General features: G+C 46.6%; 1 protein-coding gene across 1 annotated transcript in view; it reads right to left on the bottom strand.

The window, feature by feature from the left end:
* The window catches only part of MDGA1 (MAM domain containing glycosylphosphatidylinositol anchor 1), a 138,527-nt gene extending 117,000 nt beyond the window's left edge, over positions 1-21,527 (bottom strand). The window contains exon 1 of the mRNA XM_054280137.1: positions 21,401-21,527. Within this exon, the coding sequence (XP_054136112.1) occupies positions 21,401-21,527 (127 nt within the window). The remainder of the gene's footprint in view (positions 1-21,400) is intronic.
* Between the last annotated feature and the right edge of the window lie 316 nt (positions 21,528-21,843).

The raw sequence follows: 21,843 nt of genomic DNA, 5'->3' as shown, positions 1-21,843 counted from the left end.
TGTCTTGCACAGCGGGAACACCAAGAGGGTGTTCCTCTGGGGGCCTGTCACAAACTGTGCTGTGCATCCCAGGGACACACTTGGCTCCTGTACACACCCCATATTACTTTCCCAGTAGTCATTCCAAGCCATACTCCACAATATATGCTACAAAACGTTAAATGTAATTGGAGAAAACAGTTTCCCTAAGTCGTTTTGATAACTTGTGAGCACTATCCCTCCCTATCCCCCTTTCTTCAGCAAGGGTCACTCCCAGCATTTTCTTCCTAGAATCAAGGCAGCCCCCAGGTGCCTTCCTGCCTGGTGCTATCCCAGCAGTGCTCTCCTGCCAGGCTGCTGCTGGGTGCTGTGTGCCACATCCCTCCATGGGAGCAACAGATAACCTGATACCAGCTGAGTTCCATCTCCTCAGCACACTGCCAAAGCACAGCTTGCTTACTTGGCTACAGGAACCAAAGCTGCAAAGTTAACAGAGACAGTTCAGTTCCCTCCTACAGCCTGTGCCCCAGCCCAGGAGGAAGGAGACACTGGAATGAAAGGGCAGCACATTGAAAGCAAGGCCAAGGACCTGCAGTTTGACAGCTCTGTTTCATGAGTCATTCCCCTTTCTGCTGAAGCCCCGGGCACTGGTCATGCTTAGGGCAGGCACTGGACCAATTAGCTGGCATGAAAGGCTTAAAATCCAGCACCTAATGGGAGCCAATCACTGGTGCATGTCAAGCAAGTGGTACCTTGGATTTTAATTGTCTCCCTGTAGCCTGCTCAGAAAGCCTGGCACAGCAGTTGCCCTGCCTGTTGTCCAGAAAGCCATGATACAAGCTGGAGGAATGGGGCTCTCCTTCCCCTGGGAATGTGACTGGCAGCCTCCTGCAGCAGCCAGCACCCCTGCCAGCTGGGCAGAGGAGCCTGTTCTCTGCCAACCCTCCCCTCCAGCACCATAACAAGCCTTCTGCTAAGCAGCATCAGCTCATTCCACAGCCCCAGCACTGTTAAATACTCTCCTAAATATTACAAAATGCTGCTGTCATTGTCCCCATGCACATTCCCCTCATGCCATCAACTGCAGGGATCTCTTCCTGACTGCTTTAAAATCTCATAAACTTCTCCACTCTTTCTCAAAGCTGGAGTTACTGCTCTCCCTGGTACTCAGGCTGGTTCCCTGAAAGTTATGGCCAAGTCAAAAATAAATTTGCAGCTTAAAAATCGCACAGATTTAAGATTTAAAGTCATTATTTATTTCTGCCTTCCTGCCTCCTTCCTCCCTCTAAGTGTTTCTGTGACCAACACTAAATTAAAGCAAGTATAAACAAGGCTGAGGAGAATTCCAGCTAATTTTGAAAGCTAAAAGCAACACGTCTCCCACCCTGTTACTCCCTCCTACTCTTATCCTTGTGTTTTATACAAAGGATGGTTTCCCCCTCTTCCCACCTTTACTAAACAGATTTTCCAACTCATGCTCCCACATTTGGGCAATTAATGGAAAACAGGCAGTATGGTGTCACACATTAATGTGGAAGCCCAGTACAGACTTAAGGACCAGGAGCTTGGTCAGGGAGCTAAGTTTTGAAGTGAAAAACACTCCTTACATATTTCAAGACACAACCCTGTTGCTTCAGGCCTTCTCAGAGGCAGAGTGGATGCTTGTATGCACATAAAGGTCTTTCCAAAACATTTGCACATCCCTCCAACCACAGCTCTACAACTGCCTCAATGCCACAACAGACAGGCTAAACCAAGCCTGGAGATATCCAAGCTGGCATGGAGCTGGCAGGAAGCAGGTGGCATCAGACCCAAAAGGCAGGGGAAGCCGTGAGTCTTGCTAACCTCATCAGCTTTTTCACCACCGAGATTTCTGGAAGCTCTTGACAGCTGCAGCATCTGGATTTAAGGGACACTGCGACTGTGTTTCCTTGTCTGGATTACTCCCAAAGCAACCATGGAACAGGCAGCCAACAGGGAGGAGTCAGAAGGCGAGTTCCATAACTCTAGGGCACCTTCAGCACAGCTTTGGGGGAAAGCTGGGACCTCAAGCTTCTTGTTATCTGGCGGCTTCTGTCAGACTCCAAGAAAGCATTGGGATCCAGCAACCCCTGCAGCAGGCTCTTAACTTGAGAAGCACCATCCACACTGGTCCTCTCCAGCAGGAGCAAATTGGGGTCAAACCAGTTACAGAGCAGAGCTGAACCAGGCTGACACCCAGCCATGGAGAGAGCCATCCAGCCCCCTCACAGGAAACCTGTTCCTGGCCACACGTGGAGGGAAGGATGGGCACAAGGCAGAAAGGGAGGGCACTTTTGCCCTCCATCCACTCTTTAAAAGGCTGCAGGAAGGGCAGCCTTCTCCTTTCCGGGGCAGCGTGGATGTGCCAGGCCTGTGTCCCCCATGCAGAGGGGAAGCAGCAAGCTGCCCCCCTGCCCTCCCAGGCCTGTGTCCCCCATGCAGAGGGGAGGCAGCAAGCTGCCCCCCTACCCTCCCAGGCCTGTGTCCCCCATGCAGAGGGGAAGCAGCAAGCTGCCCCCCTGCCCTCCCAGGCCTGTGTCCCCCATGCAGAGGGGAGGCAGCAAGCTGCCCCCCTGCCCTCCCAGCCAAGCCTGCACAGCACCCACACAGCCAGGGAGGCACACCAGGGGTGCCCAGCCCAGAGTTCATCCTGTTTTTTTTTTCAGCCAGTTACCTGGCTCAAGCTTGATTCCCACTTGAGAAACACCACCCAGCACACCCCCACGACGGGGCCCCCCTCTGTAGGCTGTGCAAATTGGAATACAAATCAGAGGAAAAAGCTTTCCTCTGTTTGAACAAATTGCTATAGATTCACCCCCGTCTCAGGTCAGAGCCCCCGATGGGAAATATTTTCACTGGCTGACTGCTAATAGACTCTGGAGCAGCCACTGGATCGATACCTGAATAAGAAAATTAGCCAAAGCACACAATCTGATTTTACCTTGTTTTGAATTACAGCAGGTTTGTGTTTATTTCACTCCCTCTTCCCTCCTTCCCTCTCTAGCATGCTTCCCCCATCCTTGCTCCCTGGTTACCTATCTATCAAATCTAGTCAGATTTGTGGGAATATAATAAAGTACGTGCAGGAAGATGTAATGCCTTTTGAAGAATGTTTACATGCATTAATATTTTCTAGTGACACTGCAGCGCTACCGCTCCCTCAGAGGAGAACAGTTCAGGAGCAACAGCAAGATTTCTATACATCCCCCTCAAAAGAGCCATATGTAAACAATTAAAAAAAAAAATCTTCAAAGTAGGATGGAGACTCAGCTGCACACTCCCTCTCAGAAAACTCAAGAGGTCAGTAGCAAGGTTTCAGTGCCAGGAATTTAACATAATAATAGTAACATCAACAACAACAACAACGGCTCAGTCCTTTCATTCGGTGTTGGTAGCAACAGGGATGTGTAACCACACCTGGGCAATATTTCAGATGCAGAGAGAGCTACACAGACACCAGAAGTCATCCTGTTCTTTGAAAGACTTCACCAGCAAAGAGACAAGCAAAATGCTGCCTTTCACAGAGACTCAGTGCTGTGCTTCTGACAGCTGAACACACGAACCACCCCAACTTCCTAATCCTTTCTTGCTGGTTTACAGCCTATTTCATTTTAATCTGGGAATGGCCCTACAAGAAGGGGAGAGACAGAGAAATAGATCGCAGATACTAAGCACATTAAAGAAAAAAAGCAGCCAAACCAACTGTTCAGATAGGGCATGCTGCCCAGATAAAATTCAGTGGGAGTAAAATAATTCCTTCTACTTCCTACCCCAGCATCCCACTCTCCATGCCACCTACAATTGTGTCAAATGAAGAGAGAAAGCACGACTCAATCTTCAGCTTCCTGCTCCTGCACACCACGCTGTGAAGCAAAGCCACCAGCCGGGCACCCATGGAGAACTCCAAGTGCAAAGAAACCCCGGAGCATTCAACGTGAGCTGAGGTCCCCCTGTTACATTAACACACCACAAGGGGCTTCCAACTAAACAGTTCGAGCAGAACCTCACACCATCCTCTTTATAATGCTTCCCTGAGAAACTGCATGTCTTTCTTCCTACCCAGCCACTTACTGCTACCCACTGGGGACTGGACCCTCTCCTTTTCACTTGGTACACAGCACAGAGCACCTGCTGGACATTTCCTGCTTTCTGTTCAAGGAAACAGACTGTGTATCCCAAGGACAAAACAGCAAAATCACTCCTGTGTCAAATAAGTAAATATATATATATTATATATACATGCAAATACACATGTAAGTACATTGATACATACACACACAGCTATTTTACTCCCTGTGATATGTGGTCAAGGGGTTTAATACCCCTCTCCACTGTCTCTAACCCCATATTTTGTTTAATCTTTATGCTATGCTCACAAAAGACTACTAAGTATAACCGTCACCACACATTATGCTGCACATAATGGAATATGTACAAATGTCTACATCTTCAGTTTCCCTCTTTGTCTGTGGCAGACTACAGCAGGAGTTTGCTAATTACAGCATGTTAATCAAGGAACTCTAAAGAGGAGGATAGGCCATAAATACCAAGTAGCAAAGACAATCTCAATGAAAGAAAATAGAAAAGACATTTTTTCAGAAAGCAGCACTTACAGTATGTGATACTGGATAAAGTCCAGTGAAGGACCACCAAAATGGCCGGGCAGGTGGAGCATATAGTATATGAAGAAAAGCTGAGAAAAATGTGGTGGGTTTCTGTGGTTGGCGGGTTTGGTTTTTTCCTAAGCCTTAAAAAAAGACAAGGCAAAACTTACAGGTATTGCTTAACTGGGAAGGGGTGGCTGGAAGGAAGATGGACACAGAGACAGACTCTCCTCATAGGTGCATGGTAAAAGAAGGGCAAAACCCACCAGACACAACACAGGAAATCTGCATTTCTAAAGACAGAATCCATTTCACCATGCAGTTGGTCACACACCAGCAGGGGGCCCAGAAAGCGTGTGGACCCTCCCTCCTCGGGGAAGATCAAGTTCATCTGGATGAGGTATTTAACATCCTGTCTTAGCTTCTAACATCAAAATAGCTCAGCTTTGAGCAGGGGGCTGGACCAGGTGACTTTCAGAGGTCCCTTCCAATGTCAATCATTCCATGAAGTAACCACACACAAAATAGCTGTAAACCTGGTGATGTATCAAAAAAGGTAAACACCAAAACCACAGAAGAGGATTACCATGGACATCAGACTTGTTAGCATATATTTTTCTTCTGACTTACTTGGTTTGGTTTGGTTGATTTTTAAGATTTGTTCCATTATTGCAGATGCTGTCAGAAATGAACAAGGGTTTTTTATGGTTTAGGGCCTCTAAACCAAGCTGCAATCCAAGCAGTAGGAATTTTGGTCAGTCCTTTACACTGAGATCCAGACTGAGGCCTCAATTACCATTACTTTGGTGGAGATTTAAATCTCCACAAATTTAAATCTCTGGACCTTGCTATCTCCCAGAAAAACTGAAGAGGAATGGAAAATTCCATTAACTAGCTGCAAGCTGAGTCACAAAGAAACAGAACTTTTTTTTCTTTAAAAACAAACATATATTTCCCTCCCTGCTCTGTTTACAGTGTTGATTTTCCCCAGTAGGAAGTTACTCTACCATATCCCTCCTTGAGGACCATAAAACGCAGATAGAGCTTCTGGGAAGGTGGCCACAGAGCTCCCAACACAACACAAAATGTCACAGCTTTCCCCAGGCAGGGATTCTAGAGAAATCTAGCAGATTATCAGAGACAAAAGCAGTTATTCCCAAATGGATGAGTGATGCCTTTGCTGCAGTGCCTGCAGCTGCACTGTTCACCCACGGCACCTGGCTGCTCCTATCCAAGGGGCTGCATGCTCCCGGGAAGAGCCTCTAAACACGGGGGAGGAAGAACAGAGCAGCTAGGGAAGGGGAAAAGTCACATTCCTGAGGCTCCTGGAAGATAAAAAAGGAAGGTCATTCTCTGATTTAAGTAGGTGAGAGCCTCGTGCAACTCTTTTCTCCAGTGAAAAGGACTGCGCTTATCGCTACCCAAGCCAAGCAGCCCCAGCTGCTGCAGCAGAACTGCAGATCTGGAAGGACTGCTCACTGGTTACCCAAGGAACAACTGCACACTGATCCAGCTGCAGTGAACATTAGCTGTCCTGGAACATGTGGAAGTTGAGTTTAGGCTTTGCTCCAGCATCAGCACTGGGCTGAGAGGTATCCTGGCCCAGCTGAGCCCCTCCAGGCAGGGCAGTGCTACAGGAGACACACCAGCTCCAGGAGCACTCACAGACCTAGAGCCCACACCTCCTCTTGGAGGGTGATGAGATGATGGACAAGTGACCTGGGAATGTATCTGGCCAAAAAAGAGGCAACAAAAACATTTTTTAAAATAAAATAAAGACAACAGCAGCAATAATGCCTGTGTTAGGAATATCATGGACTTCACATGAATTTGTGCATGTAAATCAACACATTTAGTTGGACAAGGAAGGAGGTGAAGCTGAGAAGAAGTCTCTAGGAAGGAAGGCAGAATAAGAGAGCACTGGGAATCTGAAAAGCTATTTGACAGAAAAAAAAACCAAACCAAAGCAGCTGATAGTAAGTTTGCTCTCTCACTCTTGCTCTAAAATGGAAGCAGTGACAAAAGCTCACACCAGCAAACACTACAGCAGAGATTGCTGCTGTGGCTACAGAAGCAGCCTTGGAAGAATTCAGCCCTGCCTCAGACCACATCTGTGCACACACAGTCCCCAAGAGACCCAGAGCCCTTAAGCCCAGACCCCCAGCTCCCTCACAACCACGGGGTCAGGTTCTCACCCCAGTGAGATGAGATATTTAATGTCAAAAGTGTTCAAATAAATACAAAAACATTAACAGAAAGAAAAGGAGAGACATGGACACAGCTGAGAAGTCCATCCACTCTGGTCAGCAGGGCAAACTAAACACATTATTTCTAGATCTTTCTCAGCCGTTCCTCTGCTGCGCTGAGCTTTCCAGTCACCATTCCTTTAGTAGGTGCTGAAGACACTCTGTGCTTCTCCACAAGTGTTCAAAAGCTTTGTGGAAGAGGGTCAGGAAAATACCCCTCATGAGCACCGTGCCTGCTATTTAATCTTATTCATACAGAAAGATCAAACCAAGCTTCCAGCTGCTGTTTGCCTTCAGTGTTGCAACTCAATATAAAGGCATCACTTGGGTTTTCTTTGCTGCTGCTTCATCTGTAGGAATTTCCATTGTATCTGGAATTAGCATGCAGGAAGCAGGGGGAAAGGGTTTTCTTCTGTTGCAGACCTCTTACAGGATTTTGTTTACATACTCATTTTATGTGCAAAAGCATACAGTCCCCTCCTTTGAAAACCCCTCTCTCACAAATCCAATATGTGTATTTAAAATCATGTACCCTTTAATACAGTTTTTATTGTTCAAACAAGTATTATTTTAAGCACAGTGAATTCAGGAAGAATTCCAAAGGTGAAGCAACAGGAACTGAGGAAAGATAGAAGGCAGATGGGAAGACAGCACTGACAATGGGACAAAGATTCCCCCCCTGCAGGCCCTTATCTCCAAAACAAAGTGAGATCCTGAACACCAGCTCTATTTATGTCCCTTCCTTCTAGCTGCACTGTTTAAGGACACCAGAAAAGTTAGGGAACAAACATAGGTGACAAAGGCAAGGAGAAAAAACTTCAACAACTGTAGTGCAATTAAGCAATAGAAAGGAAAATTTCCTCTTATTCTGGCATAAAAATCCTGTGGGAAAGCAAAGGATGGAGAAAATAAAAGAGAAATCCAAAATAACTCTTGCCAGCAACTTCCAATTCACTTCAAAACATCAAGGAGAGACAGGCTTGCAGTAACTAGAAAAGGATATTTGAGTGGCATCACATATCAGATAAAAGAGCCAAAAAACTCTTGGGGTAGGAAAGACTGCTTTTCCCATTATTCCAGACTGGCCAATGGTAGTGGGAGCATGACTTGCAGAGAGTTAAGCTCTGTAGTTCAAGTATAAGATATATCCCATTCTGGAATAATCACAAGCACAATCCAAGTCCTCCAGAGTAGTGGTGTTTGAAATCCAAGTGCCCAGACACTTTTCAAGGCAAGAGAAACAAGAAATCCCCCTGCAGAAATGACCATCTCAGAAAGCAGATCCAAAACCTGGTGACTCCAGCGCTTGGGCTCTCTGGCAGCACGTTCCTGGCAAGCCAAGCCTCGAGGCACTGCGCTCTGGTGAGCCAAAGGCAGCACACTCTCTGAAGGGGGATCACACTGCAGGATGTGCTGAGCTCTGGTGCCACAGCTGTGGTCAGGCTCTCCAGCAGCAGCTCAGGGAGTGCCTGAGTGACAGCACAGCAGTGACCACAGCAACCAGAGAGTGATGAAAAGATGCTCACCAATGGAAACATCAGCCAAGTGGAAACTGTACTGAAGTTTAAAAATGTCTTCAGTGAAAATTTAATGATTGGGTGGGGGGAAAAAAAATCAGATGTCCATGAAAACTGTACACTACTAAGGCAGGACACCAACAAAAACTGTGGCTGCCCTATCTATGCCCCCTCCCTTCACATCCTGATGAAATTATCTCACTGAAATCACCAACTTCATCTAAAAAATCTCTGAGGCAGACAAATGGCACACCACCTTCCATTCACACAAGCAGAAGGGCAGAAGAAACAAACAGATTTTAACTTTTTTTTTGTTGATTTAAAGTGAGTTTATTTGTTTCTGCTTGTTGTTATGTTTTGGGGTTTTCTTCTACTTGGCTTACACTGAAGTCTTTAAAATAAAAATGTCATAAAGAAAGACTGACAGCAACAGGATCTAAGTCATTATGTGCAGCATTTTTTCAGGCCAGCATTTTTATGAGAGCAACAGCTCAGTTGGATTTAACTCCCTTGTCTTAAAGTTAAAACGCTATCTACAAGAGTAGCACAGCAAAGCCAAAAATAATATCCAGAAAAGTGAATCCTCTAAGATTTCCTCCACCCCGCTTCTTTTTCCTAACTTCTTTTTTCCCTGAGGATCTGAGGAAACTCAAGCATTTCTCCTGGTCAGGCAGTAGCAGAAGCCTGAGTCAGAGTTTGGCCAGCAGCTTTTGCTGGCAGATCACAGCACAAGGGCTGCCTGCTCACACCCCCACAGCAGCATCACTCCTGGGCTAACAAACAAAGAGTCATCCGTGTCATCAAGGTGAGCAGGTGTGACAAAGCACATATGAGAGCTAAGATATCAGCAAAAATCCAATCAGCCAAACATGCCTCCAAAACTAACTACAATGACTCACTGGATCAGACAAAGAGGGAGAAAAACACTGCAGGAAAAATCAGTTAGTTCAGCAACTGATCCCCTTAATTACAAACTATCACTCATTTGACACCACCCTGGGATTTGGGCTCCAGCCTTGGTGTCACCTATGTGTGCTTACCCAGACAGCAGCACTGCTCCCAGTGCATCTGGGATCCTAAAAAAAAGTGTCTAGAATTACATACACAAATGCTGCATTTATCCTCCTTTTTCTTGCAATGGAGGTGCTAAGATAAAACCCCTTTTACATGACCCTGAACTTACAGCTGTTGCTTTCTGGCAGATGTGCAATCCTGTTCAGGGAAGGCTTCTGCCTGATGGGGATGGCAGTTCTCACTTGCTCTTCCAATCCTTCATTTTCAACAGCAACAATGCCATGGGTATAATCATGAGATCAATGAAAGAAAGAAATATTCTCATTCCTCAAACTTACACACCATCAACAGCATCCATTTATATTTTTTTTCTCTTCTCTTTCTTTCCTCTTTTTTTTTTTTTTTTTTTTTTTTTTTTTTTTTTTTTTTTTTTTTACATCCAGCAATAGCTAGAAACATTTCCTTCTCATTTCCCTGTCCACCTCACCAAGCACATCACAGATCTTGTACTTTTTGGCATTTTACCCTGTTTCCTCCTTCTGCAAAGTTTTGATTTAGAGCAGGCAGAAATCTCATAAGCATGGTTTCCTTCCCCCAATATCCTCACTCTCTGCTTCCTCTAGACTCACTTTGAGACAATCAAATGTAATTCTTGAATTAACCTCTATCTCTTAGTATCAGTTCTGCTGGAGCTTTACAGAACACTGTTCTGTGCAAGGAAACAAAGTTTGCAATGCTGTGATGTGGGGCTGCTTCCTCATTTTTCTCTGCTGCTCTTTTAAGTGTCTGCACAAAATGCCCTGCTGAACCAAGTGAAGCTGAGTGAGAAGCAGCTGATCTACTGTCTTTTACCCAACATCTCCTATCTAAAACCATCTCCTTCAGCAAGCCATATGCTGCAAACATACTCTGAAATGTCTCCATGATAATCCAAGAAGCAGAACTGTTTGTCAAGTAGCACACACACTACTGCTGGCCACTTGGAAAAACCATCAGCCACAAGTAGGTACATATGCTCATTGTGATCTGCAAAAATCAGCATGGCATCTTTGCCAAGGCTTAGCAAATGCCAGAGTGGTTTCTGGTTTCAGTAACTAACATCCACTCTGGCTAATTTCTTCTTCTACATGGAGTTCCAAGCCTGATTACCAACCACAAATACATAACAAATTGCTTCTTTCAATTTGTTGTGGTGATATTCATGCCTCTCACCCAACATCCCAACATGAAAGATTTATGGTATTAATCATGCACATCATAGTAAACAGTCATTCTCTACTGTCAATTGCATTTTTCTGCTGAAATAAGGATGAAAGTGCTGAGCTGCTTATCGTTTGACCAGCCAGAACACAAACTATTATTGTGCTATTTTAACCAAAGCTGGGGCTTAGTTTCTATGGGTAACATCTTCATATGCAGCAACACAGTACAGGAGCTTGACTATCCTATTTTGAAAAAACAATTTAGAAACTTAATCACAGCTAAATGCAGGGCTTGTCTATGCAAGGAGTTACTCAGAAATAGCTTTTCAAAATTAAAGATTAATTCCAAACCTGCTGTTCAGAGGTTCTCTTTCACCACTTAATGCGGCAAACTGCATTAAGCCAGTTTACACTCCTGCATCTCTGCTTGCTTGAAAGACACCCCAGATCAAGAAGAACCCTGGCATTTGTCTTGCTGGAGTTTGCAGCTGTGGGATTGCAGCAGCTAAACCGCTGCAGCCATCAAACTTCCAACTGCACCCCACAACACGCCAGCTAGCTGGATTTACAGGATTCTCATGCAGTGGCACAAGCAGGAGTTGAATTGACTCTTCTTGTTCTCACTGCAACCTTGCAAAGGAAGCATGGAGCTGGTGCAGGTGCCCCAGAGTTTATTTATCAAGGGTCAAGCACAGCACGTCGCTGCCCCAGGCACAGGGGCTCAGCACACACCTTGGGGCTCACTCAGGATGCTGCAGGAGGGGCTGGAGCACAGGCCAGGCTGAGCTCCACGCTGCTACTGCTGCACTGCCATCAGCAACCAAAATTGTGAATTTAAAGCTAGCTCAGGAGTGCACCCACAAGTCACAGTCCTACTTCTCCGTAGGCGTTAGTGTGTGTGCACTCTAAGTCAAATTGTCAAACAAATACCACTGACACCAGGTCCTTTTGGTCTTCATTACCATTTGGGAAACAAAAACTAGAAATTTCTCTCTGTCTTCATACTTGTAAGAAAACTAACAATATGGTTTAGCACATACCTAAAATGACAAAATGTGTTGGAATATTCATATATCCCTTTTGCTTCTTCAAAAGCTGAACTCTGCTCTGGCACCCAACCATATTTTAGAGTCATAACACTTGATATCATAACTCCTCCCTTGTCCTAGGCACTGTCCCTAATCATGTACCTGCTTTTCTTCCCATCCCAAATCTTGGCTCCTTAATGGCAAACACAGTCTTTCTGCCTTTCCACTAGATACCATCAATAGTCGTTTAACCTCCTCCATCCATGACAGAAGTTTTCCATAGCAAGAAACACTGCTTCTTTGATCAAGTGCAAAATAATTTAAATTGTTGCAGTGAGCCAACAGTTTCCAAACTGATCCTTCTGCAGATCCAAGCACAGCAAAGCCATGTGTGTACCCACAACTGAAACATTTCTGTCTCTCTGGTGCTCAACTTCTAGAAGACCTCCAAAGGGTGTCCTAACATAAATTCTAACCCATGCCAAAGATGAGCTAAATTGGTAGTGAACGACAAAACATGGTTTTGTTTTCTTACTAAAAAAGCTTGATTTAGTGATAACTGGATCAGAGCCTATTTTCAATGCCCTCTTTTTTAGGATGTATTTACATTGGATCTATCAGGCACAGGGACTGCACTTAATACCAACTGCACTTTACCAGAGAGAAAAGGATGGTTAAAACTTTGCTGATGTTCGATTCTCCGTTCTGCCATCGGCAAATCACTTTATCTCCATCTCATTTCCCCACACACAGGGTGGAATAACCAGGCAGCAGAAGCTTTGTAAAGGTGGAAGCTTATAGATATTAAAGGGATGGGAGACACATAAGCTCACAAGGAATCCTACATGTACACCGTGAGAGGGATTTTCAGGGTCTATCAACTGCAGATGCCCCTACCAGTTAAATATTCTTAACACCCCAGCTGTATTCACATGACTGGCAGGGGAATTCAGCATCCCATCACCAGCTGGCTCTTGCTGCTCAGGTTACTTTTATGAGCCTCAAGTTCTCACTGCTCTGCTATTTTGAGGAATGCTCCAAGTCAGAATAATCCATTTATTAAACTTAGGAAAAGACACTCATTCTTCACTCTAAATCTACAGATGTCTTTTTCTGCTATGCAAGGCATGCAACAAGCACCAGAAGGTGAAACAGTGTTTGTAAGCAAAACCCATTTTGACACGTTTCTCAAACATCTGTCTGAATCACATCTTTGTTTTTCCTTTTTATATCATCACAAAGGCACACAAGAGAGGCACAAGATTCCCATCCACATTTATTTTAAAACAATTTACGCTAATTAGTGAAGGACCATTTCCTTCTGAAACAGGAGCAGCAATAGCAAGCAGTTACTCTTGTATTAAATGTCCACCTGCAGACATCCTAAAGCTTTTCTCACAGCTTGACTTCAGCTTTCAATGTTTTGTCAGTTCTTCTTTAGGCAACATTTGCTTATTTGTCTTCAGAAACTGCCGTCCTTACTGCACCTCTGTCAATTGCTATCCTCACCCTGCCATTTCCATTTACAGGAACCCAGCAAAAGTATCTGGATGCCATTTGTCCTGTGTTACAGCTCGCAGTGGAGACAAACCACAAGCCAGCAGATCACAGCCAGGAGGATTTTTAGTTACACTGGTGGTGTCTCCCTTATGCAAGCTAAAGCAAAGGGTAACAGCCATGAGTGATTTGCAGCAGGAGTGAAAGAGGAGCCACAAGGAAGCAGGAGGCTGGCTGGAGCAATGAAAGCAATGAAAGCTGCTCGAGGTCCCTGCTTGCCGCCTCGATGCACCCTCTCCCTGGAGGCCTGCAGCCCAGCACAGAGCCGTGACCTGCTCACACAGCAGCACTGGTGACTTCTCATCACCAGGCCACTCCAGCACCACAGCTGTCCCCAGCGGGCTGTCCTGCTCTGTTCACAACCACTGAAATGCAGAACTGTGTCTACACAGCTGATCCTTGCTAGCACAATGCTGAGGACACTGAGTGCTCTGCAGGAGCATCCTTCTCAGAGGAGTTCAAGCATTACTAGAACCATAAAGCTCTCTCTTCACTTTGGGAATACAGTCACAAGCACACACTGGAGTAACCACATCACCTAGTCTAGAAGACCAAACGAAAAATTTAAAGATCTGATTATTTCTATTCAGCTGCCTCTCTACTTCCCTGGTTAACTTTGGGTGTCTCCTTTAGCCAGCCATGGGCCATAGTATTTGCACATTAAAATGAAAACTTTAGTCAGAAGCTGACCTTGGATACAGCATGGCAAACACAGTGGTGCAAAGAACTCCCTGCAGGCAGCCACAATGCTCAGAAGGCACCATTGCTCTAGGCTAGGGCCCCTGTAAGCCATGTTTTCCAAGGGCCAAAGAACCAGCATCAGTTCCATACCTCTGCTGTGGGCCACTCAGCTCTGCTGCATCACAGAATCAGGGCTATAGATATATCACAGCACTAATGATCTCAACAGAGGTTTTTAAAGCCCAACAGTCAGACATCACCTTGCTGTCTTTTCTTCCTCTCCCAGAGCAAGGCCATGCATAAGTACTCCTCTTCCCTCATATCCATTCAGATTGCTTTAATCCTACCTTTTTGAGAACAAAAACCAACCAAATAAAAGCCTCAAAAAAAAAAAAAAAAACAACGAAAAAAACAACAAAACGTAAGTCCCCAAACCACAACTCCACAGATATGTTAAGGAAAAAAAAAATAAAAATAAGAAAAGAAAGAAAAGAAAAAAATGAGGGAAAAACTAATGAAGGATTTAAGAGGCCTGCACTCACTTTTTTGAAAAATCTTTCTTTGGAAATGGGCAAGAAGCAGTGGAAGAATAGCACATTCATAATCCAGGAGAAAATGGAACGAGAGAGAGGAAAATAAACAAAAAAGAGGAAATGGTAAAAAAATACCCGGGGGGTGAGGTGGTTATGTAGTGCTTGGGTACAGTTTGACAGGGCTCTAGATCCCAAATAAACCCGGGACAGACGCAAGGCCACACGCAGGCAGCCCGCGCCAAACCTGGCCGCAGCAGCTCCGTCCCGGGCGCTCGCTCCCACAGGCTCCGGGAAGGCGCCGGGAGGAAGGACAGAAGGACAGGAGGACAGAAGGACAGCGGGGTCCCGCCCGGAGGGAAGGGTCCCGGGAAGCAGGACAGAAGGACAGAAGGACAGAAGGACAGCGGGGTCCCGCCCGGAGGTGGTCCCGGGAAGCAGAGCCGCCTGCGGGCGCCCCCCGGCACCGGTGCCGCCCCAGGGGGAGCGTGTCCCGGGCAATCCCGGCCGCTCTCCCGGGAAAGGGCCGCTGGGCCGGCACTCCGGCGGGGCCGCGCTCCGCCTCCCTCTGCCGGGCAGCGTTGGAGGCGCGTCCCGCCGCCAGATGTACTCCGCAGCCACAGCTGGAGGGGAGCGCCGGCAGCGCGGGAAGGACGGGCAGCCTCTTCCTCGGGTGGGAGGGGAAGCAGGAACCGCCTGCGGCGGCGCTTTCTGCGTGGGCAGAAGTCACAGAAAATAAGCGGGAGTCTAAACCTTCGTTCCGAGAAACGCCTGACGCCGGGCACAAAGGCTCTCGGCCTCCCATCATGTGCGCTCCCAGCTAACCTGCTGGTAACAGCCTTCTCACGCCTGAATTTCGTTGAGACCAGATCGGCTGTAGCCCAGGATCTCCGTTTCTCCTCCACTTCTCGAGCTCTTTCCTAGCTCTTTAATGCAGCACTTCTGAGTCTCAGCTGCATGGATTGTCACACGTTTAATTTCTTCTTTTAAACAGCAGGCAAAGTGCTTAGCTATAAGAAACAAACTTTTGTTGTTTCTTCAATCACCTTCCCCAAATGAGGGACAGATGAGACCTCTTTTTCTTTTCAAATTGAAGTACTTTTGATCCTACCAGCGTAGAGATCTCAGCAGTGTAACATGGGCACAGAGACATAAAATGCACAAATTCTCCTTTTCCACTTCTCAACACATCTCTCTCTCTGGTAGATCCTGAAGGCCTCCCCAGATCAGCATTCTGCTGGGTGGTGTCAATGCCATGGCTCTCCCCTTTCCTCCACAAGCTCAGAGGATACTGGCACATTTTACCCTTTTGAATTTAAACCTGTCCCACACCAGAGGATGATGATCAGCAGAAAGTGTCTGGGACACCGGCATGTGGTATGTTCACCTTGACTGCTTGAGAGCAGAAATGGTCTCAAAGTTCTCTTAACAGTTTCAGCATACCTAAGTTCTGGACTACCAGGTATGGCCTAAAGAAACACATACTGTATCACCAGATGTGGGCACCCACAGCCTTTCCAAGAACAAACCATCATTATCCACTGTCTCTTGTCTAGAGGGCTCATCTTCCCCACAGCAAAGCACAGCCCCTTCTGACAACACAACACAGCAACTCCTCTGCACAAAAACCACCAACATCTCACCTGATGAGAATTTTACCTATGAACTGTCTGCAGAGCTAACACACAAACCAGTTGCCTGCGGGCTTACCTTATACCTAAAGAAGCCTTTTGCAGGTAGGGTTTGGGACATTTCCATGAACAGAGTAAGAAACACCTTCCACCCCAAGCTGTCTTTCACAAGTAGAAATGCATCTCTCTCTATTGCTTTTATCAGCACACTGGCACCGGGCAGAAGGCAATTTTCCCCCACCCCCCTCTGCCCTCCTGATAAGAAGCCATAGCCATGCAGGCATGGTTCTTAGCTTAATGCTAATAGACTATGCTTAATGAACCAAGAGAGCACAGTGTGTATGGAGGGAGGGACTGGAAGCCTGAAACCACACTATTCAAGCAAGCAGAATGGCAGTAACTCATCAAAACACAGGCAAAACTGTAGGGCTTCTGGTTGATGGGAAGTGTCACGAGATCCCTGAGTTACCAGCATGAAAATCATTTTTATCTTTACTTGAAAATAAGAACAGCAGCCTCAGCAGCACAGCACCCCTTACTGCCACTGCTGAATTACTGTCTTGAACCTCCAGGGCCATCTTCTGCTGCATCTTCCACTTACTGGGAGTCACTTACTACACCCACCTCCCCCCCTCTTTCAAACTCATCTGAAATCATATATATATATATCAGAAACTCCAGTGTGAACCTGACACGGTGATAATTTTAAAAGCTGTGCTGCTCATGTCAAATTATTCAACATCTGTCTTCATGTTCCCACAAAAATTAGCATAGGATGGTGGTTTCTGATGACACCTATAGTGAAATATTTTGACTTCATCCAGCAAGTTGCAAACAACCTGTCAAGAGGATAATGTCAGTTTTCTAGAACTGCATATTAAAGTCAATTGAGGGCTTATCTGGTGTGTGAAGCTACTGACCTGACCTAAAACCAGAGGCTCTAGTGTCACAGAAGAGTAAATCTGACACATTACAACTAAAGAACAGCAAGGTATTCTGAGGCTGGACAGATTTAATGCCTTGACCTATAAGAGCTGATCAAGAACTATGCAAACCTTGGACCAAGCCAGTCCATTGGTGAAACTAGTCCTATGGCACTGCAGTTAGATAACTCATTCCTCAAAAGACTGTACAGCCTAGGCCAACACAGATTTAAGAGCTGGACAGCAAAGAGAAATGACTGAGCACAAAGAATGTGTGTACATCCTTATATATGTATGTGTACACACACACACACACACACATACACATATATATATTTAGTTTGAAGTGCCACTGTGCTCAAGCATTGCATTTTCCCAACACAATCAGCCAAGAAGTGGCTCACAGGAGCCAGCTCCATCATCCCTTTAGCCAGCAATCTCTTCAGCCATTTCTGAGGACACAGGGTGCACTGAGATGACAGCAAGGTACTTGAGGAGCTCCATGTCTTGGCCCCCTGTTACTGCTGGCAAAATAGCTCTAGGCATAGGAACCTGAGAGGGATGGATTCAGATCAGCAGGCTCCAGGTGACATTAGAGTGCCTGTGCCCCTTTCAGCAGAAGATATGGATGCATATAGGTTGCAAGAGGGTGTGAGGCAGTCTATGTTAAAAAAACTCTAGGAAAAGTGTTTTTACTTTAAAAAAAAAAACCAAAAAAAAACCAAAACAACAGGTAAAAGGAGCTGGAAACAAATCATGTCATGTGTACATGAAATGAAAAAGTGTGGATGTTTATAGCCTAAACACCAGATATGTTTTACTATGACACTCCTCCATCACAGACACAAGAAAACAGTCTTCCACTAGTTTGGGGTTTTTTTTGCTGTCTGAAGTGGCATCTCAGGGATGATTCAATGTGATGGTGTCTCTTAAAACAAAGAGCCTTAACAGGTCATTTATTCCCCATCTCCAAAGGCAAAGGCAGGACTATCCCACCGGTTTCAAGTGCAGCCCATCCAGTCCCTGTGATCATGGTGCCAGGCAGCTTTCCTTGCTGCCCAACCTAAACATTTCCTTTCATTCCCTTTCCATCACCTTGCTGTATGTAGCCCCTCACCACACACAGCAATGCCCATTCCTGCAATGTCTTTTCTGCAGGTGAATTAGGAGAGGCAGGGGACAAAACACCCCACTTTCTTATTCTGCCTGAAAGGCTGCTGCTGATCAGTGGGACTGTGCTAATTGCAAGACAACCCAGAAATGTTAATTATAGACTGCACATGGAGCAAGCACAGCAGCAGCACTGCACACCACACCAGAGCTACCCAAGTCCTGGAACCTAGAAAGCAGATTGGGAGGCAAGAGGCAGGCCTTTCCCTCTGACTGCCACCACGCCCCAATCCTCCCCTCTCAGGCTAACTTACAGTCTTTAAGTGTTGATAACTACAAGCCTTGAAAGCCAAGTCCCCTGTCTCTTTACCTCTTCCTTCCTCCTCCTCCTCCTCAATTTTGACATTTTCTAGAGATCTATTACAGTTGGCTTCTCATCCTGACCAGCAGCATTAACACACCAGGACTGAAAAGCACACGCAGTCTGGGAAATAGGCTACCACAAAAGGCTGATAAAAGTTGCCTCTTGGCAGCCTGCTGAATTGCCTTCCCCATCAGGCCAGCCTTGTCTCACTGCAACAAACAAGGCCGAAAGAATGGGATCAGCTAATGAGAAGAGGGTTTCAGACACACTTCAGTCATTACAACAAATGCCAATTTATATAACAAGCCTCTTCAGGTAGCAGGCAAAAAGCACCTTGACTCCTAATTAAATTGCACCTCAATTGCAAATGCTTCTTTCCCAGAACCCCCCTTATCCACATTTTATTTATACCATTCATCTCAATAAACCTCTCCAACGACTCTGCTTTCCCAGACAGAGGTCTTTTGTGTGCATCCATGTGGGTGTATTATTTAAAGGGTACATCACATGGATACTTTATCTTGTTTAATCTGATTTAATCTCAGGAGATTTGCTAAAGTAAAATATATTTATAGACCAATATAGATGCCTCCCCCAGTCTCCACTGCCAATAGGCAAAGGCAGGAAAAGAGATCTGAACCGTGACACACGAGTTCCCATAATTTTTACATTAGGTGCCACATGAGATTGACATTCACAACACAGAATGCTGAAGTACAGCTTAAAGCTATGGCAAGAGACCAATACAGAGGAAAAACCCAAGTAGAGGGGGGGCAGTGGGACTAATTTCTAATCCTGCTTTTTATTTATCCTTGCACATATAACAATATTAACGCAGCTCTGCTTGAGCCATCAGCAACAGCAACCTCACATCCAAAGAAACAGTGCTGGCTGCAGAAGGCATGGAATCAGCCCAGGGTAGTGGACTGAAGGCAGAATTGGGGAGGACAATATGAGAACTATTAGTCACCGTCCAAGTTTGCAGCGTGCTGATTCCACGAGACACTGCTCTGGGCTGCACTCAGCGACAACTGCGCATTAACGCTCCTGTTGTTCCATAGTTTGAAGAGGCAGGGGTGGGAAGAGGAAGGGAGACACTAGATTTCCCCTCTGTGTAGTTAAGTAAGAGAACAGATAGAAATAGTGGAACATTTTGGCTTAAAAGGATGCCTTCATTTTAGTGTATGTGTGCATCTGTGCTTTCTTTTGTATACAGCTTCTTCAATCTCTCTCTGAGAGAAAAAGACAAAAACATTAGTAAGTTATTCTGGAGATCTAATAGCAGCAACTCTGTCAAATGCAAGTTCACTGAAGTGTATGAAAAAATACAACAGGCAACCCTCTAAAGCACATTCAAGCAAACCTGGTTTTAAGCTCTGTCCCTTTTGCTACAATCCTAGGCAGTGAGTCCATTCTACAGCAACTGACAGCAAAAACACTGATGTGAAATAATAAAAGTTTAGCTAGAAGCAGATTACCTGTTTTAAAAGATAAAATTATATGCCCTGACCAGGTTTCTGTACCACAAACTCATTCTATTCCTCATCTTTCCAGCGTTTCAAGGGTCATAGAATTTTTGTCTGGATATACAGACTGGGAGAACAAAACACAAATACTGAGAAGAAGAAAGAAAAAAATAAAGGAAGCTGAGCACTCTATTTAAAATGGTTATTTTACAAAACAGACCCAAACTCAAATTAACATCCCAGTCTTCAAGGAGAAAGGAGGAATTGTTTCCATTAAAGAAATACATCATTAAAAAGTGACCTACAAAGACTTACCCATAGTCAGTGAGACTGAACTGATCTTTGCCAGAGCTCACACAAGAGACTGGCTGCGTGCTGTTAAAAAAGAGGGAGCGGGGGGGCTGGACTCTCTCACTGGGGTCTCTCTTCAGAGCTCAGAGAGCTTGGCTTGTTAGAGGCAGTGGCATGCCTTCCAGAAGGACTTAACAGCAACGCACAACTGAGTTGTAAGCCAAGATAAAGCCGGCTTGTTATGAGAGACAAGTCTTGTGGGTTGCTTTTATTTATTTTTTCCCAGTGTATTGGAAATGCAGATCTTGTAAAGCAAGAATTCAGAGGGGGCTGGGAGAGGGAAAGGGGGGCTGCACGTCTGGCTCAAGTAAATCCGGGGTGCTCCCTCAGCCCGGGGCTTGTGCTCGGCGGCACGGGCGTCATCCCCCGCCTCTGCCCTCGCACTGAGGGGCTGCGGGAGCCAAACCTCTCCCGAGGAGACCACCCGAGCTCGCCATTCGCCACCCTGCCTGCAAACAGGGAGAGGAAGTAAGCTCCGTAAATGCAAAAATAATAATAGTAAAAAAGGAAAAAAAAAAAAAAAATCAAGCAGCTCGGCATCATCCCTGCCACAGACCACCACCCACCCATCTCCATCACCTTCAGAAGAAAATCAGCCGCGAAGTTCCACCCCCGGGCAGCCCGGCCGTGGCGAGCCGAGCCGGGCGGAGCCGTGCCGGCGGCGAGAGCGGGCAGCCCCCGGCACGCCGGGAACGAGAGCGGGCAGCCCGCACGCCCTTCTCCCTGCTTCCCGTGTTCCTGAGAGAAAGGAACCTGCGAGCGCATCGCCGAGAAGGGACCCTCCGTGCTCCCCCTGCCCCAAAGACAAGGCAACTCGAGGCGCTCCCAGGGCCGCCCCCGCCGGAGCAGCGCGGCGTCCCCCGGCGCGGCGGGAGGGACGGGAGGCAGGGCCGGGGCTCCGGCAGCCGCTCCCCGCGGCGGTCCCGCCGGCGCTCCCTCCGTGCCATCGCGGCCACTCGTACATGGGAGGCGGCCAGAGGTTACGGCGAGAAATTACGAAGTAGCTACAGGCGCTGGAAGCCCTATTGCTGCGTCAGTCTCTCCGCTCAGGCTGAGGCGAGGTTCGGCGGCATCATTTACTTTCTCCTGCAGGTGCTTTTTAACTTTGATCCCACCGCCGCCGTCTGCGCCCTCGCCCCCCACCCCTCCCTCGCAAACAGCGACAGCGTCTCTTACCGTACACCCCTTGTCCCCTGCTGTACACCGGCACCAGAGACAGGAATAAAAAACAGATCATGTCCATCTTCAAGGCAGAGCCTTCATCGCCGGCGAAGAAAAACAGCCAAAACAGCTCAGGCAGCATCCGGCGGGGGAGCGAGGAGCAGCCGAAAGCCTCCCGAAACGCCGCCCCATGCGCCCCGCTCCGGGCACCGGCGCCCCTCGGGCGGAGCAAGGGACCCCCCACACAGGGGCCACCTGGGGGTAAAATTTAAAATTTAGGAGATAGGAAAAAAAAAAAAAGAAAGAAAGAAATAAAGAAAGAAAGGAGGGAGAGAGCGAGAGAAGGAGGCAGGAGGGCAGAAACGCGGAGTACCGCTTCCCGCTTCCCCTCTCCACGTTGCTCGAGGATCTCCAGGCGAACAGGCGGCCGCACCCGCACTCGGGGTACGGGGAAAGGC

Source organism: Melozone crissalis, unplaced genomic scaffold (genome assembly GCF_028551555.1).
Source record: "Melozone crissalis strain CALT ecotype California unplaced genomic scaffold, PUWL_Pcris_2 ptg000027l_1, whole genome shotgun sequence".
Lineage (NCBI taxonomy): Eukaryota > Metazoa > Chordata > Aves > Passeriformes > Passerellidae > Melozone > Melozone crissalis.
Note: the sequence above shows the minus strand (reverse complement) of the source record. Positions and strands in the feature narration are given on the sequence as shown.